The 26,086-nt window shown below is 51.8% G+C and overlaps 1 protein-coding gene across 1 annotated transcript; it reads right to left on the bottom strand.

The window, feature by feature from the left end:
- Positions 1–15,165: 15,165 nt before the first annotated feature.
- On the bottom strand, positions 15,166–24,021 carry Shh (sonic hedgehog signaling molecule). The gene is given in 5 exon segments (XM_038320578.1): positions 15,166–15,929; positions 18,562–18,709; positions 18,711–18,740; positions 18,743–18,826; positions 23,722–24,021. Coding segments are annotated over 5 exon segments (1,326 nt in total).
- Positions 24,022–26,086: the final 2,065 nt, after the last annotated feature.

Here is a 26,086-nt window from a genome sequence, read left to right as displayed (position 1 = left end):
ACAGGGGCAAAAATGACTCAAAGACAGTTGCATCACCCGAAGTCCCCCTCCCCAGCATGGGTGGGTGGCCACTCCCAAAAGCTAGGAACCTCGGGTTCACTGCACAGCCTGCAGAGAGCTCAACAGGCTGGAGAGTGTCCCTTCCAGGCGACTCAGTTGGTCTGAGCCTCTTCCAGTCAACTCAGCTGGTCTCTGCTTCTTCCAGGGAGCTCAGTGGGTCTGAGTCTCAGTCGTCCTTATTGTGTATATATACTTGGGGAGGGAGGGAGTCAGAGGAGACAGGGCTAACAGGGATGGGAAACGCCCTTCAGAGGCATTTCCCTAATGACTATTTCCTGAAACCAGCTCCCACCTCCTGCTCAGTATTAATTCATTGTTGGGGTAACTCATTAACAAAATCAGCACTCTTGGCTAGGCTGTCCCTTCCGCTGTGACAAATTCTTGGGATATGCCTTCTAAAGGAGGTAGGATTGGGGCTCATGGCCTTAGGGTTTCACACCCTGGCTGGCAGCCTGTGTGGCAGAGCATCATGGCTGAAGGCTGTGGTCAGGGAAAGAGCCACCTCCCTTGTGACAGCCAGGAAGCGAAGGCAACAAGGAGCTCTGGAAAATATGTGGCTCCAAGGACAGCACCCACTAATCTCCTCCCTTCATCAAGGCCCAACATCCTCATTTCTATCGCTCCCCAATAATGCTATCAGATTAGGATAATCCACCGTGGAGGGCAACTCCCTCCAGAGAGTATTACTTACCAAAGATATCAGGTGGCAGCTACACACTCCTACGAACCTTGGATGGGGCCTTTCAAAGCCACAACATAGTGGCCTCAGATCTGACCTCTTCACAGCATCAATCCCCCCAACCACCAAGCCTTCAGCATTTAGAGGAGACACTATATCCAGATCATGACACTCTTGAGCAGTTGTCCTCAGTCTTCCTAACACTACAACCCTTTAGTACAGTTCCTCATGTTGTGGTAACCCCCAATAATAAAATTACTTTCATTACTACTTCATAACTGTAATTTGCTACTGGTCTATATCATAATGTAAATATCTGATACTTAGGATGTCTGATATGTGACCTCAGTGAAAGATTCATTCAACCGCCAAGGGGTATGCGACCCCAAGGGTTGAGAACCACTGCTCTAGAATGTTCCCATCTAGACTCCTTTCTGCCTATGGCCCCTCCTGGGTCGCTCTGGCCCGAGGCTCTGGTGGCTGCCTGTAGCGCCAGCAGCTGACACAAGGTCTTTCTCTAGTGATCGGGGTGAAAGGGTCCAAAGCAGACATGGCCTCTTTCCTGCTCACCTTGTGGCCGCCTGGGAAACATTAAGAAGCTGGAGCGGGGACTGGAGAGATGGCTGAGATTAAGAGCACTGGCTGCTCTTCCAGAGGTCTCATGTTCAATTTCCAGCAACCACGTGGTGGCTCACAACCATCTATAATGAGATCTGGTGCCCTCTTCTGGTATGCAGGCACACATGCAGATAGAGTGCTTGTATACATAATAAGTAAATACATCTTAGAAAAAAAATTAAAAAGAAGCTGGAGGGGAGAGTGTGAACTCCCAAAGGGCCTCCCAGCAATGGGGAGAGGGGATGCTCGCTGCATCTGGTCCCAGGTGTTATTGACCCCCTGCCCCCAACTGCTAGGCTCCACACCTCTGTTGCCACAGGGCTGCCCCAGACAGGAACTCTCCATGGCCAGCACCACTCAGAATCACTCCCCAGGGAGGATATGGTTGTTAGTGATGGCCTCTGCTGGCATGCTCACACCTTGCCCCACCTCTGTCCAGTGTATGCACATGAGCTCACCGTGATATGTAGCACATTTAGAGACCCACATACAAATAGCACATATTCAAAGGCAGACACAAACATGGTCCCACTTCTCTACACACATCCATATGCAAGCACTTTTGCACACCAGGTGGTAGGTAAGAACATACTTACACAGCTCCCTCTCACATCAGCCAGAGCCCGTGTGGTCAGCAGCAGGCCCACGTCTCTGTAATAGGGAGAAAGCAGCCTCGCTGAAGTCACTGCTGGAGAACCTCTAAGGCCAAGGGCTTCACGGCCTTCATGAGTGTAGAGGTCATCGACCCCAAGAGTTACCGGAAGACTTCTGGGGAGTCTGCCCCAGAATTTAGGAGTTGTAGTGTTTATGACAGCAGTGGCCAGTTAGTGGATGCACTGTGGTAGGGACATTCAAGGTGGCCTGCAGCTGCCAGGGGCTGGCTCTGGCAAGTCCACCTAGAGGAAGTCACCAGAACTGCTCGTGACAGAAAGTCTCCTCATCCCCCACCCTCCATCTAACACATTTGTAGACAGGCCAAAGCATTTTAAAACTCATTTCCCTGACCTAAAGAAAAGGATGTTTTGATTGAATACCTTGTCTTGGAAGACTGACTAGGGACCATTGTCTATAAATATCTTAGGATGAAGATGGAGGGCATGATACCAAGGCTGCTGCAGCCGGACAGACCAGAGCCACCCTGCCTTGAACTCCAGAACTGGGCAGAGTGAGATGGTTCTGGGTTTTGCATTCTTCTGAGCAAGCCCAGAGGTGTATCAGAGACACACTTCATAGTGTAGGGACTTGCAAGGAGTCTGGGACCTACAAAATGAGGTGTGAGCAGGACCCAGAGCTACCATGATATGGGGTGGCTTGGGTGCTGAACTCTGTACACTTTGAAGTAGGTCCTTTCCTTTCTTTTGTGTGTGTGTGTGTGTGTGTGTGTGTGTGTGTAGATATATGCATGTGTGGAGGCTGGGTATCTTCCTCAGTTGTTCTCCACCTTGTTTTTTGACACAAAGTCTTTCAGTGTCCTGAAGCTCGCCGATTCAGCTAAGCTAACTGGTCAGTGAGGCCCAGGAATCCTTCTGTCTCTGCCTCCCCAGCACTGGGATTTCTTGTACATGCCACTTTCATGGGGGTATTAGGGATTGAACTCAGGTCCTTATGTTTGCACAGAAAGCACTTTGCTCACTGAGCCATCTCCCCAGACCAAAGGAAGTCTATTCTTTTTGTCCCAAGGGACTCCTTGAAGCCAGGAGGATGGGGCAGAAAGAGCAGAGTCCTCTATACCCTCCACCTTAAAGCGTGGTTTACAGGTGCTGAGCTGTCCATAGGGTGTGTGACATCCCGCACGCAAGAGTCCATTACCACTGCTCTTTGGTTATTCTGTCCATTATGGCGGTCTGTAATAAGCAGCCTTTGTTACTTCTGTATTTAAATCTTTTAAAATTGAACGTGTGTGTGTGTGTGTGTGTGTGTGTGTGTGTGTGTGTGTGCACATTGAATGTCCATACCATGGCATGCCTATGGAGGTCAGAGGACAACTTGGCGGGGGGGGGGGCTATTTTCTCCTCCCATGTGGTTTCTAGTAGTTGAATTCAGGTCATCTGGCTTGATTGTCAAAGGCATCTCTCTGATCTTCACCTTGCTATTTTCTGAGATAATAATATTGAAATCAGACCAGTTAATCACTGTGTGATTATTAGCGTCTAAATGTCCAAGTGCAAGCATGAGCCTTTCAGGTTAAATAAAAAGTTGAGGTGATTGGGCTTAGCCAAGAGGGCTAAGGTCAGCCTAAAGCAAGGCCTCTTGCACGGAGTAGATAGCCAAGTCCTGAATGCTGAGGAAACCTGGAAGGGAACTGAAAGTGCAGCTCCATTGAGCACACTAGCAATAAGAAAGTGAAGTAGCCATGTTGCTGATGAGGAGTCGCATTGGAGAGGTCAAGCCAGCCTCAGCTTTCCCTCCAGCCACTGCATGATCCAGAGAGCATTCCGATGCTCTCTGTCTAGCTCGGAGATGCAGTGAAGCTGCAGAAGTTCACAGAGAGTAGTTGAAGAGGTGACACTCAATGACATGCTGCCAGTGTAGAGTAAACTGGCTTTCATCAGACAAAGCTTCTCCTGAGGACATTCATGGCTGGAAAGAAGCCAGTGCCTGGAGAAGGAGAGACAAACACTTGACAGGAGCTGCCATGGTTCTTAGGAATTGTGGATGGATGGCCCGTTCTCTGGTAGAACAGGAGAGAACAGCAGAATAACAGCAAAGCCAGGGGGACCATACCCGCCTCTGCTTACCTTGTGACTAATATGGCTACTGCTCAGACAAAAGGCTCCCCTAAACAGAATAGTCCTTCAAAATGTTGCTGTGGCACATTGAGATTTCCATACCACTCACAATAGCTAAGCAGTAGAATAAAGTGTCCAACAACAGAGGAATGGGAATGTGTTACTATGAGCACCAGCTAAATGGTTCCGCAGCCAAGCCTGATGATCTGACTTCAATCCCTGGAACCCAGCCACATGGTGGAAGGAGAGAACCAACTCCCAAAAGTGACCTCTGATTTTCACACATGCACCCTGGACAAGCATGTGCCATCCAAAACAAAACTAAATTAAGAATAAATAAAATTTAAAATGTACAAAAGATTTCTCTCTCTTTCTCTTTCTCTCTCTCTCTCTCTCTCTCTCTCTCTCTCTCTCTCATACACACACACACACACACACACACACACAATGGATTTTTTTTCACAAAGAAGAATGAAGGTATATTACCTGCAGGAAAATGGACACGACTGGAGACTATCACATGAGTGAATAAGTCAGCCACAGAAAGACAAGTAAGTCTCATTCCGAGATTATCTATCCACGTTGTGTGTATGTATGATGGAAAAACAGAAGTGAAACTATCTAGGGGGACAAACGGGAGGGTGAGAGAAGAGAGTGGAAGGAAATGGGGGAATCTGTTCAACCTACAAAATATTCTTGAGTATAAGTGTTTTCGGGTAAAGCAAAATTCAAAATGGATAAATAATAAAATACTGACAGTATCATAAGTAGAGGCACACAGGTCGTGTTTCCATGTCTGTGGTCACAGTGCAGCCCACAGAACAGGGAGGAATCACGACTCTGGTCTGATGAGAAGCCCATTTGCAGGGCTGTCTCTCTGGTGGGCAGAGGCTCCCGTGATCCATCTGAGCAAAGGGAGTTCACAACCTTCTGGAAGGGACCTGCCCTTCTAGACATCATTTAGAACATTTCCAATTCCCGGGAAGGACGGAGTCTCTGCACCGGCAGACATTTGGAAGGCAGTTATAGCCCACAGGGGAGGAGGAGGCTACGGTTCTTGGAACAGCAGGCAAGCTTGACTTGACCTGGGGACAAAAGACTAGTTGGTCACTGTTAGCTAGGTTGCCTGTAGATATCTGAGGAGCTGGGCTTAGGGCTGACCACAGGAGGGCACTTCTTTCTTTTAAAAATTTTAAAAAATATATAAACCCTGTACGTACTTTACTTTTTAAAAGACTTTTTAAAAAATTATGTGTGCACATTTATGTATGTACACAGATGTGTATGTGTGTATGTGTGTGCTCACTGGATTTCCTTATGACTTCATGAGCGGCGTCAGACACCCCCTGGAGCTATAGTTACAGGTGGCTGTGAGTTGCTGAACAAGGGTCCATGGGTCCTGGGAACTGAACTCAGGTTCTTGCAAGAGCATTACACACTTTTTAAAAGAATGTGTGTCTGTATGTGGTTATATTCCCAAGAGTACAGGTGTCCATAGAGACCAGAGGCTCCAGATCCCCTGGAGCTGGAGTTACAGATGGTTGTAAGTTGCCTGATATGGGTGCTGGGGATCAAACTTGGGTCCTGAGGAAGAAGACCCAAGTACTTTTAACCACCGAGCCATCGCTGCAGCTCCTGTACTTTATTTTTGTAATTAATTTTTCAGTTAGTATTTAAAATAATAAGTTTTCTTATGAAATTTTCACACACTCACATCATTTGTAAGAACAAACCCTGCCCCACTACCTTTTTTAAATCTCCTCTTGCTGGCCCTTGTCAACAAGGAAGTTTCTTTCGGTGTGAGTGTTAGTTGTTCTGTTTCATGTGTCAGCTTGACCCGTGAGAGTCACCTGGGAACAAGGAACCACAACTGAGGAACTGCCTCCTTCAGACTGACCTGTAGGCAAATCTGTGGAGAGCACATTCTTGACCAGCGATTGGTGTGGGAGGATCTAATCCACTATGGGTGGTACCATGTTGGGCAGATAGAGAGCAAGACAGCAAGCCATGTTCCTCCATGCCCTCTGCATCAGTTCCTGTCTCCAGGTTCCTGCCTGGAGTTCCCGTACTGACTTCCTTCAGTGCTGGACTGTGATATAGAAGTGTAAACCAAATGAACCCTTTTCTCCCCAAGTTGCTTTTGGTCATAATGTTTTATAATAGCAATAGAAGGCAAGCTAAAACAGAACGCAATTGCATGTCTATGTGCACACGTGCATATTGAAGTCAGAGGACAACCTCAGGCATCATTCCTTAGGGTCTCTTTCTCTTTTGTTTGAGACAGGGTCTCTCAATGGCCAGGGCCCAGCCTCTACCCTCCCTCCAGAATGCTGAGTTGATTGGCTGGCCATTTACTGCAGGCATTCACTTGTTTTTGCTTCTTAGCATGCCATCATTGGGGTCAAGGGCACCCCATCATGTGAGCTCATTTTTCCCATGTGTATGTGGGTTTATTGGTGTTTGTGTGTGCACACACACACACACACATACACACACACGGAGGCTAAATGTTGATATCAGGTGTCTTTCTCAAGCATTCTCCACTTTTTATTGAGGCAGAAACTCTTGCTGAACCTGGAGCTTGTTGATATGGGCCAGTGTGGTTAGTGTGCCCAGGAAATACACCATCTCTACCTCCTGAGTGCTGGACTTATAGGTAGTTGCTGCCCGCGTCTGTTTTTTTATGTAAGTGCTGGGCATTTGAATTCCCATCGTCACACTTTCAGGGCAAATGTTTTATCTACTGAACCATCTCCCCAGCCCAAGCTTGACTCTTCACATGGTTTCTGGGAGTCCAGACTTGGGGTCTTCACACTTCACACTTCACTGCCTTACTGAGGAGCCACCTCCTCAGCCTCCAGGAAGGAGGCTTCTTGAGAAGAAATCCACCCCTGTGACAAAGTGACAATAGATGAGTCACAGTATCCAGTATTGAGAGAAATGTGTCACAATCTACAGGGAGTGCCACAGAGGGAGGCGCGAACAGATGTGGTACACTCCACTATCTCATTAAGATAAAACGTCACGTTGTCCACCCCAGCCTTCCACAGCCACCATCCTGATCAGTCAGCAGCCATCTACAGTCGTGTGTGCGTGTGTGTGTGTGTGTGTGTGTGTGTGACTACATAATACGCTACACTTCCAATAGACCTTGAGGAACAGGCCTGGCAGTACATGCCTGTAAACCCAGCTGAAGCGGCTGCAGCAGGAACATTGCCAGGTTCAAAGCCTACCTGCCCTACAGACAGAGTGAACTCAAGGCCAAGGGAGGTAACTGAAAGAAATTCTATTTCAAAATAAAAAGTGTAAAGAAGGCAGTTCCCACAGTCCACTGGCAGGTCCTGAAGTCTGTCACCCAAGGGAGAGAGCTGAGAGAAAGTCAGAGCCAGGGGAGCTGGGCATATGCATGCTTGGTCTTTGGTCATGTGTACAGGTGCCAGCCCGGAAGGATGGAGCTGCATGAGGCTTGGTGGCAACACTTGTGTCAGATCCCAGCAGAAAGGGGGCATCCATGACCTGTTATATTTGCTCCCTTCAATAAATGTTCATTTAAAAGAAAGGGAGGAGGGTTTGAGAGATGGCTGAACCGTTAAGAGCACAGACTGCTGTTCTAGGGTGTTCAGGTTCAATTCCCAGCACCCAAAAGAGGGCTCACAATTGTCTGTAACTCAAGATTTAGGGGATCTGATGCCTCTTCTGGTCTCTTCAGGCACTGCATGCATGTGGTACATACATGCAGGAACAACCCCAAAACATGGAAACAACAAACACAAACAAGAAGGAAATGAGGCTGATTCTTGTTATGGGACATAAAAGATGGGCTGACACACTGGTGTCACAGAGAGCGTCTGCCACCGTGGAATGTGGAAGGAGGTCCTGACTATCTCGGGACAGAAATTCCTGCTGCTTAGGCAGTCTTATCCCCACACTAGGTCTTTCCTGGCGTGGGTCTCAGGTTGCTACCCAATCAGGGCTGGGCCTCCTCAATGGACCATCTTATGTGGTAGGATATCATTCTGGGTCCAGTAGCTCAGGCTTCTGGCTTTCCTCCATTTCTTCATCTGGTCTCTCCTGACTCTCAAAACTGCTTCTGTAAGAGCTGGAGAGATTAAGAGGGCAGTCTGTCCCTTACTCTCTTCCTCCCAGCCCTGTTGACAGCACTTGCCACCCACACAAGCGACTGCTCTCACTTGGTGGGTCCTGAGTGCTCTTAGCTCCACTCCGGTGACTTGATGCTGAAGGCAGGCACTGCTTCTGATGTGGCTGGGAGATTGCCAGTGGGCAGGCAGAGATAGGGGCCTTGCCCGTGGTGTTGGGCATGTCTTTTCCATGCCTTCCATGTGGCTCTGCACACTTGTACCCATATTTTTCTATTGGCATAAAAAACAAAGGTCGTGTGCTCACGGGTGTGCGGAGGAGCTGCAATAGAGGGCGAGGGTTGACAGGCACCTATATATGTTACAGCAGTGTGGGTATCTCTGCCCTCCACCCTTGGTCAGTAGGTGGCTTCCATGTCTAGATTGCGCCTTTCCTCCTTGCTTGTCTTCATGGCTAGCATGACCTTGGACCTTTCCGTGTTCCTTCCTCAGGGGCCCATCCCACTGTGGGCAACACTGTTCTTGGGAACACAGTTCCGGGCTGCATGTGGAAGTCAGAAAAGCATGAGCCAATGAGCAAGCCAGCAAGCAGCATTCTCTGTGGCTTTTGCTTCAAGTTTCTGCTTGACTTCCCTCAATGACGGGCTGTAAGCTGTGAGTTGAAATAAACCTATTTCTCAAGCCGGGCGGTGGTGGTGCTCGCCTTTAATCTCAGCACTCGGGAGGCAGAGGCAGGTGGATCTCTGTGAGTTCGAGACCAGCCTGGTCTACAAGAGCTAGCTCCAGCACAGGCTCTAAAGCTGCAGATAAACCCTGTCTCGAAAAACCAAAAAATAAAAATAAACCCATTTCTCCCCTGAGTTGCTTAGGTCAGAGCATTTTATCACAGCCTCCAAATAGAAACTAAAACATTGTGGGTCCCTTCTAGACTTTCAAATTCTGTGAGGAAGTGGTACCTTAGTCTCTCCTACCTGGCCTGAAGTCATTCCCAGCCCAACTTATCTCAGTCAACCCTGAACCCACCAAGCGCTCAGATGGCTGGACAGACAAGAACCAGCATGTCCACTGTCACAGAGAAGGGTTGGTACAGTGCTCCTAATTTGGCTTTTTTTTTAAAACATTTTTTACTTATGTGTAACTATATATCTGCAGCTGTGCACTGCCTGGCCATCCGGTTGTCCATAAGACTTTCTCCTAACTTGGCCAGCAGAGGGCGCGCGGCCTCCACGCAGGGAAGAGTGATGTCACAGTTTGGGGTCTCCTTTCCCTCCTAGCTATCAGGCAAGGCTGGAGGGCGGGGAATTCACAGCACCTAGAAAATGAAGAGCACACCCTCACCCATGCCTCAAGGCCCTGGTACAAACGAGAGTCAGAAAAGGAAGACGGTCTAGATATATGTGAGTTAAAGACCCAGAACCAATTCTTCCACAACGAGCATCTTTTACACTTATGTCTGAAGGAGAGCGGCTGGAGCGTCCAGAAAGTCAGCTTTGTGAACTTACAAGGAGAAATGGAACCACCTGCATCCCCTCCGAGGCTGCCTTTGGACAGCCTGTCTCCGCAGGTGTTGATGGTGCTAGTGGGGCTACTTGCAGCTGACTGTGGAATTTGACCTGGTAGACTTGGAGATTCCTAGAAGGCAGATGAAGAACAGATAGAGCAAGATACCTGATGTTGACCTTGGCCTCCACATGCACACACACACCCATACACAGTGAGCACAAAAACAAACATATAGATACACATCTGCCACACACAAAATAAATAGATAAATCAATTCACTAAAAGCAAAAATTGGCTTTGGGAGCTGGAGACGGGGACTGAATTTCAGGGGCCTGCTACCATCAGAAGTAGGAGTATCTTTTATTTGAATTTTCAGGGCTGCATGCAATGCTTCCCTCCCTGAGAACAAGAAAGGACCTCAGAGGGCTTTTGGTCCAGAGCAGTGGACAGTCATTTGTATTGTCTCCAATGCGCAAGCGCACATGCACACACGCGCGCACACACACACACACACACACACACACACACACACACGCACACACACGGGGGAAGGTACACCAGATATCGTCCTGTTTATTTTCCATCCATGCCTTTTAGGAACCTCTAAGTCTATTTGCTCTAGTGATGTGAACTGCTCAGGTGGTTGCTGTCATTCTCCTGGGTCCCATTCCCTTGCCCCACTGCCTCATCTGCCCTCTTAGTCAGAGATAGGTGGCCGCAGGAGAGTTGTCAGCTGGAGCCCCATGGACTTGGTAGACAGACATCAACATGGGTCTGAGCCTTGAGGCTCCTCTCAAGGATGTGGGTTAGCCTTTAGGCCACGGAGACCTAAAAGCCAGTCCTTGAACTACTGGGCTCACTGGAAGCAATTCCGGCTGGAATGAGGCTGAGTTGGGGGAAAGAGTGTCATTTCTCTGGAGAAGCTACACACAGGTCCTCACCTCGCACACAAGACTCCATTAAGAAATCAGTTTGGGGTGGGGCAGTTTTTTTTTTTTCCTGTAATTTATGTTGTGTTATCATTTCTCCCTCTGTGGACTCCTCGGCCTGCTAAGGTCAAACCAGCTTCCCATCTGGAGACATGGCTGCCCTGCTGAACACCAGAGTGGACAATGGCAGTGAACTCCATGCCAGAGGTACGCCTCCTTCCAATGGGCCCAGCACTTTTAATGTGGTAAAATGTGTGTTGGTGATGCATTTTCTTAACTTGAGAATCAAGCACTAGGAAAAACAGGTATTTCCTTCCTGATCCAGGCTCCTGTTTGGGGGTGATTTGGGAAGTTTCTTTGGGGGAGGGTGCCCCTGGGCCGGGGCTGCTCTCTCTGACCAAGCACATCTTTGGTTGGCATTCAGTTTTGCTGTTTCGCCACCAGGGGGGGTGCTGCCCACTGCCCTGGACACACCCCCTCTGAGGTCCTCTCTCGCTCTCACGTACAGTCCTGTGGATTCTAGTGAAAGATACCCCTACTTCTGATGACAGCAGGCCTCTGCAGCCTGGTCCCTAGCCCCCAAGCCAATTTTTTAAAAAAGATTTTATTATTTTATTTTATTATGTGCATTAGTGTGAAGGTGTCAGATTCCCTGGAACTGGAGTTACAGACATTTGTTAGCTACCATGTGGGTGCTGGGAATTGAACTCAGGTCCTCTGGAAGGGCAACCAGCGCTCTTAATGGCTGAGCTATCTCTCCAGTCCCAATTTTGTTTTTCAGTTAAAGCTGAAGCTCACCCTTTGGCCATGCTAGCTGGCCGGCAAGCCCCTGTCTTCATTGCCCCAGGGCTGCAATCACAGGAAAGAGCTGTGCACCAGCCTCTCACATGGGTAAAGCTGGGATCACGCTTGGTTCCTCAAGTTTGTCTCATAAGCACTTCGCTGACCAAACCACCATCTCAGCCCTGGTGTGGAACCCACGAAGAGGACTAGGAACAACCTTGTCTAGAGCAGTGCATACCCAGGGCTCCACAGGCCTCATCATCTCTGCTGTATCGGGAAGCTCTGTCACACAGGCAGGGGGGAGGCCCTGGGCAGTGTGCTGTGTGCATGCCCGGCGTGTGCCGGGAAAACTTTACTGATGGGCTGAGTTTCATGTAGTTTTCAGGCGCCATGAAATATCATCCTTTAGATTCTCTGTTTCAGGCATTTCAAGGTGCTAAAAACAATTTAAGCTCATGAATTATGCAGAAGTAGGCCTTGGACTAGATTTGTCTGAGCCATAGCTTGCAGCTTGCTACCTCTGTCTTTGAATATATTCCCAGCAGGGTGCTTGAACCAAGCCACGACCTGAGAAGCAGCTTGTGATTTGTTCCTATGGAGTCACGTGCTGGCCACATCCCTGGACAGCCACAGAGAAGGGTGGCCTAGCTTTCCTGGGTCTTAGGAAGCCCAGAAGGCTGAGTACAGGTCAGCTTCCTTGTGTCAGCTTGAGTCTCTGGCAGGTACTTTGGGTATTCTAGCCAAACCTTGCAGCTACCCGGCATTCTTTGCACGTGTGCCCAGCATTTCCCATTTGCGTGTGATGCTGACCACAGAGTGAGTCCAAGGGGGGTGGGGGCGCGACCATTCTGCCACCCTACCAGCAGCTCATTCACAAGTCTTCCTGAGCAGGAGAAATCCCCACGGCTTGACTCAATCCATCTATTGAGAGAGTGACACCCACCTTCTCAATGGGATTTTTCTTTCACATTTGCAGCCTGCTCCCGTGGAGGGACGTGAAGAATGTGACTGACAGCATGGGACAGGAATTCTGACACATAACCAACAGTGCGAGGAAGTCTCTATGATTTCTCCAATTATTCAAACTATATAGCACAAAGATGCCAGTTCTGAGAACATCCTGGTATCGTTTTTCTGTAAGAACAGATGAGCACTTGCGTATTGGGGGATGGCAATAAGTGTCACAGCGCATTTTGCACAGATTCTTGATACTACCAATCCCGAAGAGAGACGTGGTGCACGGTGGTCAGGGCGGGGTGGACTGCACTTTTTCAGGACCTCTATTTGCCGCCTCTGTGTGATGCCTTTCTTTCTGTCAGGTTCAGGACTGAGGGAACTTGGGAGGTGGGCAGCAGGACTGTGCCACCTGGCCCCTCCAGGTGTGGGAACTGATCTGAGTTTAATAGTCTGTGGTGCCCTTGTTTGCAGAATTCCTCTTAGGTCATGGCTAATGGTAGGGCTGGGTGGATGTCCAGCTCCTGCCTCTCTGACCGCTGCACGGGCAGTTTGGTCAGGTTGCTCGGCAGAGTCGGGGTAGTTGGTGTGCACAGTCATTCTGGTTTGCCTTTGATGGACTAACCAGAAAGGACAAAAAAAAAAAAAAAAAAAAAAAGAGCAACAGCCAAGTCCAAGAGGCACCGTGGACACCAGCCTTGAAACTGTTTACTACCTATGAGACCAAAGAAAAATCTTTTGTGGAGCGAAACCAAGGCCTGCCTGGGAGGTTGGTGGGACAGAGGACAAACCCCTGGCCCAAGGCTATCATAGTGGGCACAGTCTCCTGGGCAAAGCTCTGAGGTTAGGCTCTCATCAAGAAGCTCCTCGGGACTGTAGGCACCCATAAAGGCCTCTCCTCAGAAGTCAGGCCTGCCAGGCGCTTGGAAAGTCTCACTGAGTGCAGTCTCTTAAACCAGGGCCAGCTCCTGCGCTGCTTCCATCTGCCCAGAGACCCCTCCATCTGGTCAAAACTTCTTCAGACAGTCCTCTCCAAGTCACACAGTAGGACTTATTTGGGTACACTGAAGAACCAGGAGTGATCCTTGGCCTGGGCTCTGCCCTGCTTCAGGGCAGAGTCCTCTTGAACACAAGGCTGGGCTTCAGTAAACGGGAAGGGATCCGCCAATCAGACCTAGCTAACACTGAGCCCTGAGGATAAACTACAGGCTTTGCCATTGTTACAGATGGACATGGACCAGCCATACTAAAGAGGCCCGAGGACCCTAGCAACATCCACCCTCTAGCAGGTAGCTTACCAGGCCCAGATGGACAAGTTATTCCAAGGATCATGCTAGGAGGGTTGAAAGGGATAAGCTCCTGTGGGACCCTGCCTGGAAAGGACACAGTATCTTAAGCCTGTTCCCTTCATGTAGATGGGAGACCACAAGGCCAGAGAAAGGCTCCGGGTTACCATGCAAAGGAGTATGTAGAAGCTGGGCATCTCCTCTCTGCCTACAAAGAAGGCTTTGCTGGTGAAGAGATGGGGCTGGGGTAAGACTGTCCCCCAAACACCACCAACTCTGGGGACTGTGGACAGAGCTTTGCATAGCAAGTACAGGACTGAGGTCTCTCCATGGAGGGGAGCAGACAGTGGATTTGTTCTGTTGACTTTGGTTTCCTAAGCCAGAGGGTTTGAATTCACAGTAGAAGCATTACAATTCCACAGAATACTGGGACTCCAGATTTCCCAGAAAATGAAGCCAAAAAAGAAAACAAAAAGGGCCGCAACAGGAATTCTCAGGAAATATCTACTAACCACTGGGTGCGTGGCACACTTTATTTCTATAAAACTATTACAAAATATTCAAAAATACATTTTAGTAAATTTACAGCAGTTATTTCTCAGTTTATTAATGCAAAAACATCCTTTTTCTCTGTACAAACTACAGGCTCCATCCTCGTGGGCTTACCGCTATGTGCGCTTTTAAAAAATATTATTTTCTAATAAATTCTTTGAAGTTAAAAATAACAGAGTTCTTCCAGTTTGTCAAAAAAAAAGTGTGTATGTGTGCGTTAACAGTCTTGGTTTCCAAGAACGTGACCAAAGTGGCGGATACAAAGCAAATACAAACCATGAAGGCAGTACAGAAGACAGCTGTTACATTGGAAAATAGTTAAATTAAAATAATATATTTTCATATTTTACACTATTTCAAAAAATGAAATGTCATTTAGTTAAGTATTGATCTCTCAAAAATCTAATTTACAATTCTGTGTATAAAAATATAATTTGTGGACCCCCATGGAGCATGTATTAGTTTACGCTTGCCGCAAAGCAGGAGCCTAGCAGACGAGGGATGCGGAGTTTTGCCTTCTGATGCGCAGGGCGAGGGAGTGTAGAAAAATAGACTCTCAGCAGGTTGCTTGGCCTCACAAAATAATCTTTCCCCCCCACCCGTGAGAACAGTTCACACGATAATAAATTATCCAAGACACAAACTAGTTAAGGCTCTTGAAGGTCCATTCATATTATTTAAAACATCTATTCATAGCAAACAAATAAATAGCCAGGAGAGGAGAAAAAAAATAACCCAAATAAGACAATAACGAAAAAAATTCAAAAATATATATAAACTAAACACAACAACAGAACTTCCCGGGGTCTTTGCTTCCTTATAGTCTACTTTGGACTGTCCTACTTATTATTATTATTATTTATTATTCTTATAATTAAAAGTCTCCTTCCGTGCGCTTTCCCGCGTCGGTTGCTTATCTCGCAGTCGCTCCCCACCCGCCCGCCCCCCCCACCCCCTGCCCAGTCCCCTCCGACTTCAGCTGGATTTGACCGCCATTCCCAAGGGATGCAAGGTCTCGCTGTCCAACAGCCAGGTGCCAATTTGGTAGAGCAGCTGCGAGTACCAGTGGATGCCCGAGGCCGGCCCTGAGCCCCTCGTCTCCGCTGCGGGTTGGGGTGCGGGGACGCTGCCTCCACCCCCGGCGTCCGTGCGGGCGGGCGCCAACGCGGTCAGGAGCGCGTGTGCCAAGCGGAAGGGCGCGAAGGCCCGGTGTGCCCAGCTGTGCTCCTCAATGACGGCGTAGCACGAGGCCAGCACCCGGTTGATGAGGATGGTGCCGTGCGCCGTGAGCGGTGCGTACGCGCCCGCGGCCTCCTCACGCAGCGTCACGCTGTGCACCGCGGCTGGCAGCAGCCGGCGGTCCCCGTTGCGTTCCGCCACCACGTACACACGCTGGCCGGGGCGCACGCGGCTGGCGAAGAGCGCGCTCGGTCCCGATCCCGGCGCGGGCCCCGCGGCTCCCGAGTCGTTGTGTGGTGCCACGAAGAGCAGGTGCGCGGCGGTGAGCAGCAGGCGTTCGCGCGGCTCCCGCGTCTCGATCACGTAGAAGACCTTCTTGGCGCCTTCGTCGCGGTCCAGGAAGGTGAGGAAGTCGCTGTACAGCAGCCGGCCCTGGTCGTCCGCCGCCAACACGCGGTCTCCTGGACGCAGGTCCTTCACCAGCTTGGTGCCACCCTGTTCCAGGTGCACTGTGGCGGATCCCGGGAAGCAGCCCCCGGATTTGGCCGCCACGGAGTTCTCTGCCGGGAAGAGAGAAGAGAGACGGGGTGTTGAGTGCCAAAGGAGACAGGTATGCCCGGAGTGTTTACGTGCGTGCGTGCGTGGCGGTTCACGTTCAGGCCCCACTCGGTCGGACCAGGGACGCGAGCGTGGTGGTGAGAATGGAGAGCTGTAGGGGAGGGGGGAATTGTTGCCGATCCAGACTGGTCTAGCGCAGACCACCCTGTGCCAGCGCCTCTGTGACTAAATTCAGACGCAGGCGCATTCCTAAACGACCCTTCAAGATTGCACCCGCACCAAGAAGTTAGCCGACTTCTCCTGCAGGAGGCGGGGGACACTCCCAACCTTCCTCCTGCCTCTGGTCCCATCCCCCTCTCCTGCACCCAGCCTCGCCGCGAACCCAGAAAGATATTTACTCTCCACTTGGATTCCTCAGGAAGCCTCCTTGAGCTCGCGCGGGCGCCGAGCGCCTCTCGCTCCCGGACAGTAGGGCGCGGCGCCTCCCAGTGCGCGGTTGTGAGGAGGCTGCACCCGGGGAACCCAGGCCGCCCCCGCCTCCAGCTTCACCAGTGAAGGCCTTGGCGTTGGCCAGTGGATGGCCAAGGGTGGGGAGCGAAAAATAGCTGTAGTCGTTGTAGCAACTGGACAAACATTCCAGAGGCTTGCCCGAGGTGTAAAAGCCCAAGACTTGTGTGGATTTTCTAATTAAAATCCAATAAAGAGCATGGTATTGTCATTGTGATTTGTGGGATAAATGGGAAAAGGGGACACTTCCATTTCTCCCTCCTCCCCATTCTCAGCTCACTCTTCAGCTCGCTGGCCGCCCCCTCCCTATTTGCTCAGGTGCAACCTTCCTCCCCCCTCGTACAGTTCACACACAGGGACTCTCCAGAAGCCCGGGCCTCACAAGGCACTATTTGCACAGCCTGGCCTCTCTTCCAAGCACTCGAGATGTATATTTGAATTTTAAATGGCCAGGCCTGCCTGCTCAGAGCGCTGGAAGCGCGGGTTCTCAAGGCCCCTTGACTACCCGCTTTACCCAGCCCTCGGTAGCTCTTGGAGGCTCACTGTCCAAGAGGACAATAATTGAGGATGGGGCGGAGCGCAGGGGGCCAGGGAGGAGGGGTGGGGAGGTCCCAGTCTTCTTTGCATTCCAATCTCCAGGATCATGCTTTTGGCAAATAGAGATTGCCAGAAAGAATCTTCCTGCTGGAATTACAGAAGGCTTTTAATCTTCTCATCGGTTTCTCCGGCATGAAGTGCGGGACGGGCGGTTGGAAGCACTCCATAGCCCCCCGGAATGCGACCCGGGGCTCTAGCGCGCTGGAGTCGTCGAGTCGCACGACCCCGCTTGACACACACGGCGCGGCGTCCCAGCCCGCGTGCGCAGAATGCCAATGAGCTGCCCTTCGCGGCCGGGGTCTGCACTGCCTGCGAGACCCTCGGGGCCGGATTACCACTGCTCATTTGGGAGGAGATCCCCTAGGGACTCCCGCCAGAGGGGCTCCGCGAACCGGAGTGACTGGGAGGCCTTGTGTGTCCAGTGCAGACTTGAGGTCCAGGGAAGAGCTTACTCAGAGCCTGGGCCACTCTGCCACCTGTGTTTCTCACCCTGACTTGAGCGCCCGCACGAGGCGGGAGAGGGAGGTTCCAGGAGCTGACACCTTCCTACAGGCCTTTCAGTCTCGCTCCTACACATCCTAGTCAGGACCACACTTTTCTTTACCTTCTCAGTGTTTCTTGATGTTTAAATAATTTCCTACTAATATATGCAGTTAAAATACACTTTAGGAAACTTGGGAAGTTGGAGTGGGGGAGGGCGACGCCAGAACTCTACGGAAAGTCACCGTAGTAAGTTAAGCTGCCCAGCCAGAGTACACAATCCCTAGAGGCTGAGCAGGCTGCCTGCCTTCCTAGCTGTTCCTTCCTGCAACAGAGTGTGGCGTTGCAGACCTAGGGAACTCCGCCTCGCACCGGCTGGGGGCAGCCGCTCCGGGCCGGAATCGCTTTCCGCAGTCTAGCCAGGGGCTTTCTGTATCCCAGCTGGGCTCCTAATAAGAACGGATGCTTCTGGGCTTGCCACCTTCCGAAGTTGGAAGTACAGAGTTTATTACCTCCCACCAGGCCTTTCCCCCACAGGCTTAGCAAGTGAGTTAAGTTAGTTTTGAATCCACAGGAGCCCAGCGTGGAGAAGCCAGTACCTGGGTTTATGCCCTGGACAGACCCTTCTGCCTATGGTGTGTGTGGGAGGGGGGAGAAAGGGGGGAGGCTGGCAGTAGGTTAAACCCTAAATGAGTGGGAAGATTAAGGCAAGCGCTGGCTAAACCAGGAATCACCAGAAGGGTCCTAGGACCCCATTCCACAATGCTCCAGACACCTGTCTACTACCTGAAGCAAGGGGCTCTGAAAACCACACAGCCTAAGAATCCATAGAGATGCTGGCCAGTGGCCTAAAAGGTTGCAGAGGTACCTGGCTGGGGTGGAGTGATGGGGTGTCATAGGAAATTTCCCCACAACAGAAATCTCATTATCAAGAGCATTTCCCTCTTTTCATGGCTTTCATCCTCCACTCCCCCTTTTCTTCCAGACCTTCTGATGGGAAGGGTTGTAGGTGGAGGGCGGTGGAGAAAGGCCATGGGGAGGCTAGCTTACCCGCTTTCACAGAGCAGTGGATGTGTGCTTTGGATTCATAGTAGACCCAGTCGAAGCCAGCTTCCACAGCCAGGCGCGCCAGCATGCCATACTTGCTTCGGTCCCGGTCCGATGTGGTGATGTCCACTGCTCGGCCCTCATAGTGCAAGAGACTCTTCGGAATGATGGCCATCCTCATTGCCCAGCCATCAGTCCACGCAGCTTCAACTCCCGGCCACTGGGGTCATCACAGAGATGGCCAGGCATTCAGCTTGTCTTTGCACCTCTGTAGGGAGAAGGGAGAAACCAACTAAGTGACAGGCACACCTGAGTTGTGGTTTCTCTACCAACACAACATGCCCAGGACCCACGGGTTGTATGAATGAGATGTGGGTGAGAACATAGCAGCTGCTGAGGGGGCAGGTTCGCCATGGAACCAGCTGAGGGCCTGGCTTCAGCCCGAAACTTAGATGCAGCTAACCTGAGGAATGAGTAGACGGTTTCTTCTTGGGTGAGATTTCAGGTGACATCTCTTTGGTGGACACGAACTACAGATGCCTTTAAGGATTGAAAGCCCTACATTAAGTGTGGAGGCTGGGCCTTTCCTTTATCTGCCTGGCCTGAGGAAGCCCACAGCAGCTCTGAGGGGTGAGAAGCAGCGCCAGGACGAGCAAGCAGGTGAATGCTGATGTCCGGCATAGGCAGGGCCAGAGGACAAACATTCTTGGTTCAGGCAGCCACATTCTTTCCCCCAAGGAGCTCCTTTTTGCCAGGCTTGTCTGGGGCCTGATTGTATTCGTGTTTTCTTTGACCGGGTTCTCTTCCTCCCCTCTTGTTTTCTTGGCCCTGCACAGAATGGTGTCCGGCAAGTTTGAAGAGCAAACTTAAGAAGTGGATGGGGGTGGGGTGGGAAAGGTAGGGGGATGGGGAGCCAGAAAGGCCCAAGGCTTCTGAGCCCTGTCCAAGAGGGGGTCTAGTGTGAAATTTCTGTTACTCCACCTCCTCCCTGGCAGGACAAAGTGGAATTTGGGATAGTGGGGGCACTCTTGGCTCACATTAAGGAAAAAATGTAGTAAAAGTGAGGGGGGCTGGGTCAAGCCTGTGAGGGGGAGCCCTAACTCACTGCTGAGAAGTTTGTGCTGCTGATGGTGGCATGCTGACTGAGAGTCTGTAGCAGAGACAAAATGGTAAGGACACCTTACTCAGAGAATTGGACCCCAGTGAGGCAGGAATAATTTCAGATTGACTTCTGCAGAGGGCAGGACTAGTAGCTCCTGATCCCTCAGGGGGAGGGGATTTCAGTCAGGTTACAGGGATGGGAGAATGACCCTAGGTGGCAGGCTCTAGCTGTAGCCAGGACTCTTGCAAAGGCTTCAAGGACAGACAAAAGGAAAAATCACGTATACCTGGCATCAATAAAGCCCAGGAATACGACTGTAGAGTTCAACACACTGCAAAGAGGAGGGGTGTAATAACAACAGGTCCGCTCTGGCAGGTTTTGGGGCCTGCCAGCGGTTTTCTTTAGGAGAAAAGTCCAAAGGACAGAGTTGGAGTGAGGTCATCTTAGGGACTGAACACGTTTTACACGAAAATCAATAAGTAAACTAGGGTCAGTTTAGAACTGAGATTCAAAGTCAGTGCGCGCAGGCGCACACCACGGTACGCACTGCTTATCTCCTCCTTCATTCCAGCCTGCACTCCACCCCGCTCCCTTTTCTCCGGAGTGGGAAGCTAGCGCTGTGGCTCTAACTAGCTTTCCATCCCGCAGCAGGGGTGAGCTGGGGTAGGCTGGAGAGGGCTCCGGAGCCGGATTCCCTGAACTGCGCCACTAGGGCAGACACGGAGGACCCCAGGAAAAGAACTCCGGTCTGATATAGGGCCTCGGCTGGGACAGGCCAAGGCCGATGGTCGCCTGAGTTGGCACCCGGTGCCCCAGAGCCCTCCCCCGCACCAGGCCCGGCGAGGTTCTGCTGGCAGATGCAGGGTACTCCCCCGCCCGCGCTGGAAGGGAATGTTGCAGGCAAAGCCCGCAAGCTCAGCCCGGTTATTAATTCATTGGGTCGTGTGCCGCTAATCAAGCCCGACTCTGTGCAACCACCGTGAAGCCCGGCAGGGTCACTGGGGCCCGGCTTTGTGTCTGCGGAGGCTAAGTTGTTCCTGGGCCTCCGGCCCACCTCCCGGATCTGCACACCGGCACAGTCCATGAGCGCAGAGCAGGCAGGGACTGTCGCCTCCAAGAGTGGGCTTCCCACATTGTGAAGGAGGTGATGTCCCACTTGAAGAGACTCTACTCTCAAAACACACCTCACTCCATTCTTCCCCTAACTGGGACGGGGACAGACCCCACTCTTGAAAGCAGAAAACCCTCTTCAAACCCACACCTGGGCTCCTTTTCCAGGCTACCCCCTAAACACGTAGGAACTCTATTCAACCAGGTTCCTCAGGTGGTTTCCTCCCCCTTCATCCTGCAGAGCCTGCAGATCAGGCCCCTCGCGGGCCGGCCTCCCACCCCAGCCCCCTGGCCGCGGGCACAACAGCCTGGCACTCTCTGGGGCCTGGCCTGAGCAAGGAGAGTGTCTGTCTGCGCTTCCCTCTCCGGAGTTAATATTAACCAGGAGCTCCTGCGGTCCAGAACTGCTCTGAAAGTTCCACTGGGGACGATCCTGCCATGGTTGAGGGACTTGGGCTCAATCACCTTAGAGAGACGGACTGAGAGGCCAGCTAGACTGAAGAGAGGGTCCCAAATCAGGTGGTTGGGTTAAAGAGGGGCTGGCCCATGGCAGGTTCCCAGGGAATGCTCAAATCGCCTGACTTAATTCCTTTACTTCTAGCCTAGGCGTCTCCTTCATTTCCTCTTAACTCGGGCCAACCCGGAATAAGAAGCTGGCGAGGACTGTGTCAGGGGAGCTTCCTGACTGCCACGCTGTACCACCATCTTCATGGGGGGGGGGGGCGTCTTTACGGGGTAGGCGAAAAGATCCTAGCCTGGTTTTTCCTCAAAAACCCCCCACCCCCCATTTTTGCTGTCTCTATACCCTCGTCTTTTCGTGTTGGGAAAGCAGAGGAGCCACTGCCTAAGGGAAAAAAAAAATACTTGGTTTGTTTCCTTCGTTTGAAGGAACTTGACAGAAGGTCAGAAGTTCAAAATGCTGCTGGCGCGCGCGCGCACGAGCGGCGGTGCGGTAGCAGGCGAGAGTGACCGGCTGTAGGGCTGCTGTGCCTTGGGGTCCCTGCACGGGAGGACCGAAGCGAGTGGAAGGGACGTAATTGGGGGGGGTTGCGCCTTTAGGGTGCTGAGGCCCGAGGGCAGAGAAGGGCAGCAGAAGGGTTGCAGGTCCAGGTCAGGCCCGCAGAGGCTCCCTGCTTCGGCGACTCCTGCCCAGCTCAACCCCTGCCCTGCGCGCCCAAGGGAATGAGCGCCGATCGGAAGGGCCCCTGCGCTCCGCGCGTGCGAGTCAGGGACAGCCGGCACGCCGCCCGAGGACCCAGCCCCGCGCGCGCTGAAACCCTAGGCCGCGGGATCGTAAACGCAGGAGTAAGTGGAGCTGAATGGGCGTCTGCCGCGCAGCACGGCTCGGCGGCTCTGGCAAGCTCTGCAGCACGCAAGGCCCGGCTCGCTGGTCAGGGGAGACCGCCTGGGGACACCCTCGCAGACCCACCAGGGCTGAGGAACCTTGCGGTGTCCTCGCCAGATCTCTTTGATTTAGCATTGGTCTCCCACCTCACGCGTTCACAGCACCCCCTCACCCTGAGACGTACACCCCGGGGGGGGTAGGGTAACCGGGGGGGGGGGATAAACGCCTGGGGCTGGCGGGAGAACTAGCTCCTGCCAGCTGCACCAGTGCCCTGCGGGCCCGCGCAGAGTTAACTGTGGGCTCGCGCAGCTTCCCCGGCTCCCGCGCGCGCCCACACTCGCGTCCGATTTAGGTGTCGGGAGCAGATGAGGGATATGGTGGTGTGTGGTGGTGTGGGGAGATGGCACTGTCCTCAGCCTCCAAGATTCATCTTTGCTCCATCTCGGGCGCCTAAGGCTATCTTCGTATGTTCCTCAGTCAGCAGGTACCCGGTGGCTAGCTGCGCGACGCGTCGCAGGCAGCTCCACGCTCTCTCTCATCCAGCCCCCGCCCCCTGCTCTTGCGCCCCGCCAGCGCCGCCTCCGCCAGGCCGCTTGGCGCACCTAGCCCTAAGGTAGACGTGAATATTTTAATAGGGCAGTAAAAGGATGCTGACCTATATTTGCAAGGAACCCATTTCCAGCTCAGTCATACGTGCATGGAGTTTCAGAAGTCTCGATTTGGGCTGGGAGATTGGCAGCCTAGAAATCTCAAAGGAGGTGGGGTGGGAGAGAGGATCATGTGTTGCTTTGCCCTCTGGTCTATCCACCCTTGCCGCTACTTGTCTACTAATATTTCTTCGCTTCTAATTCTTATGCAAGCAGGTTGAAAATTAAAGCGATTGAAAGCCAGCAAGTCCCAAGTCCCTCCCCTAAGGTACCTCGGGCTCTGGAGAACAGAGGAGCATCCTTAAAGAAATATCAATACATTCACTCTGACCGGCACAATTGGGGACGCTGGGATCGCAGTCAGGCTACGTGATACAGTGGGGACAGGACGAGCGCCTCTGGAGCTCCTGCCTTTTGTCAGAACTGCCCCCTGGCTTTCCCAGTTAAGAGTTCTTTGGTGGTGGCGGGGTAAAGGGTTGGGGGTGGTATTGGGAGAAAAATACAGAAAGGGAAAGGTAGGAGCTAGGAGCTGAAATGCTCCAGGCTACGTTTGCAATGATCTGGAGGCCCCTTGAAGTATATAGGGTCATCCCCGCACCCTCCATTTTCTGTCCCTGCTGGGAAAGGGCAGACACCCCAAGAGTGAAGGTCTTTCCAAGTTACAAGCTATAATAGAGACAGATGGAGGAGACCATCCCGGGAGACTAACTAAGTGAGGGACATAGCAAACCCCATCTTCTGGTGCCCCCACACTACCCAAACCCTAAACTTCCTGCTGGACCCTTCACCTCCTTTCTCCTCCCGGAAGAGGAGTGCTAGGTGGGCAGGTGGGTGGGGAAGAAGAGGGCCAAGCCGCCTTTCTACCTGCCCAAAGAGCAAACAGAGCAGGGCTGATTGCTTGGTCACAGGCAACCCCCCCAGGGGAAGGAGCCCTTTTCCCACCCGCAATGGGTCTCTACCTGAGTCATCAGCCGGTCTGCTCCCGTGTTTTCCTCATCCTTAAATATGATGTCGGGGTTGTAATTGGGGGTGAGTTCCTTAAATCGCTCGGAGTTTCTTGTGATCTTCCCTTCGTATCTGCCGCTGGCCCCTAGGGTCTTCTCGGCTACGTTGGGGATAAACTGCTTGTAGGCTAAAGGGGTCAGCTTTTTGGGGTGCCGCCTCTTTCCAAACCCCCTACCGGGCCCGCACGCCAGCCCGGGGCACACCAGCAGCGAGGAAGCGAGGACCACCAGAAGACATCTCGCTAGCAGCAGCATCTCGTCCGCGGAACCCGAGGACTTGCGAGCTGTCCCCGCGCGGTCTGTGCGCGAGCGGGTACGCGCGGGTGTGTGCGTGTGCGCTCCTCCTTGCGCTCGGCTCTCCCTTCCTCGCTCGGCTCGTTCGTTCCCTCTGGCGCTGCCATGGCTCTTTCTCTTCCTATAAACCTTGCCTGCCGCTGCTGCAGGGGACTTGTCTCCGATCGCCACCCAGACAGGGGGCTGCGATGGCAGGCTGCCGGTCGCTGGTAACGGAACACATCGGAGTTGGGTCTCGAGACAGCAATTAAAAGACAAAAAGAGCCTGATTTTAAATGGTAGCAAGGCTGGAGAGCTTGTGAGACAGGCTGCCTTTCGCACTATATTATAGCTGGCAGGGGCGCATCTGATTGGCCAAGCCGTACAAGCTTGTCTTCTGATGTTAACCCTGAGAAAGACTACATTTCCCCCCCCTCTTGCTGCTGTGGCTTTATTTTCACCTGAAGCCTTCCAGTTTAAAAAAAAGAAAAAAGGGCTTTACTAAGGTAAAGGTGGGCGGGAGGGAGGAGGCATGTTTATTGGAATAATAACCTGCACTGCCTGCTTTGTGTGCATGGTTGCTTCCCCCTTACTTCCTCTAGAATGGTAGCTGCTTTGGTTTGAGCCAACATAAGTTTGCAAAGGACAGTCCAGATGCCCCCCCCAAGCTTCAGCCATCAAACATTCTCTCAATTGTTTGAGAGCAAAGCCGCCTCACTCTTATTTACACTCCCACCCCCAGATGTGAGTGTACATGCTAGATGTCACTGGGTTGCGAAGAAAAGCTCGCCCTGAGTGTCTCCTGAACAGTTAGCATCTTAGGCTAGAGGGTCATCACAATGGTATGACCATAAGCATTTCTGTTTTAAGTGCCTTAGGGAAAGTTAAAAATACTGTGCTCCACTGTGTTTTCAATGACGCATCTTAGGCAAACCTCTGCAGATGGATGCTGAGGGGTGGGTACGTTGTGGGCTGCAGGATGGCGCAGGGCACAGGCCCAGTGGGTCTAGGTGCTGCACCTCAGCGTAGTGAGGGGAGGAGGCCAGGCTGGTGTGGGCTTGGTGGGTGGAGGCCATTGTGTCTGGGACAACTCAGAGTGGGTAAGGCTACACACATGCACCACCCCCACAATCCATCTCAGCAAAGAGCAGGGCTGGGATAAGCTGAATGTGGAGTTCAGGTTCCTTAACACTCTGGCCTTACGCTGGAGTTTTGCAATCTAGTCTTCAAGACAGAAGCTAGCCAGGTGTAGGGGCTGCAGACTGAGGCTGGTAGGGACCTAGGGGACAGTGTTCTGACCATAGACAGGTATCTGAGAAGAGGACAGGCTGTCTAGAGGCCAGTATTGTTTGAGTGTCCAATCCCCTCCCTCTTTTTTTTTTCAGAAAAAGAAAAATCTTAAGAATAATCTTAGTTAAACCAGAGACATAAAATATCGAAGTCCCACCCCCCTTTTAATGGATCATAGGCTTCTGCTTTGGCCCTTCCCCCACCCTACTCACAAGCAATAGTTCCTCTAGAATGGAAAATGGGGGTGAGCTATTCATGTGGAATGGAACACCCATCTGCTTGAGGACTAAGTCCTCCAACGTTGCCACATCATGGGACAGGCTTCTCTCTCTGATTCTGTCCCAGTGCAGGGGAGAGGTAGCAAGCCAGAAGCTCAGTCCTCAAACAATGGGGTCTTCCAGCAGTTCCTTTTGCTGAGAAACTTGGTTGCATTGGGGCTGGTGGTGGTGATGGGGAAAGGGGTTTGTTACTGTCTACTGAGAGTCTCCCCAGGGAGCATGGAGAAGGCATCACTATCCCAGGGTGGGCTCTAGGTTTTCTATCCTTAGATTTGTGAAGAACAAGTGCAGATTCCTGGTGGGAAGTGGTCCTGGTTTCATGCAGGCCAAGTGAAGAGACAGGTTCTCAGCCTGGGTCCTGTGTTGCATGTCTCCAGGAAAAGTAGATTTTAAAAAAGAGAGCTGCTGTTCTTGACCTAGAGGGTAGGCCTGCGTGGTATGGTGGCTGTCATATCACTGGGTGGTGCTGGGCCAGAGAA

The sequence above is a fragment of the Arvicola amphibius genome, chromosome 2 (assembly GCF_903992535.2).
Source record: "Arvicola amphibius chromosome 2, mArvAmp1.2, whole genome shotgun sequence".
NCBI classification, from domain to species: Eukaryota; Metazoa; Chordata; class Mammalia; order Rodentia; family Cricetidae; genus Arvicola; species Arvicola amphibius.
This window is presented reverse-complemented; position numbering and strand designations above follow the sequence as displayed.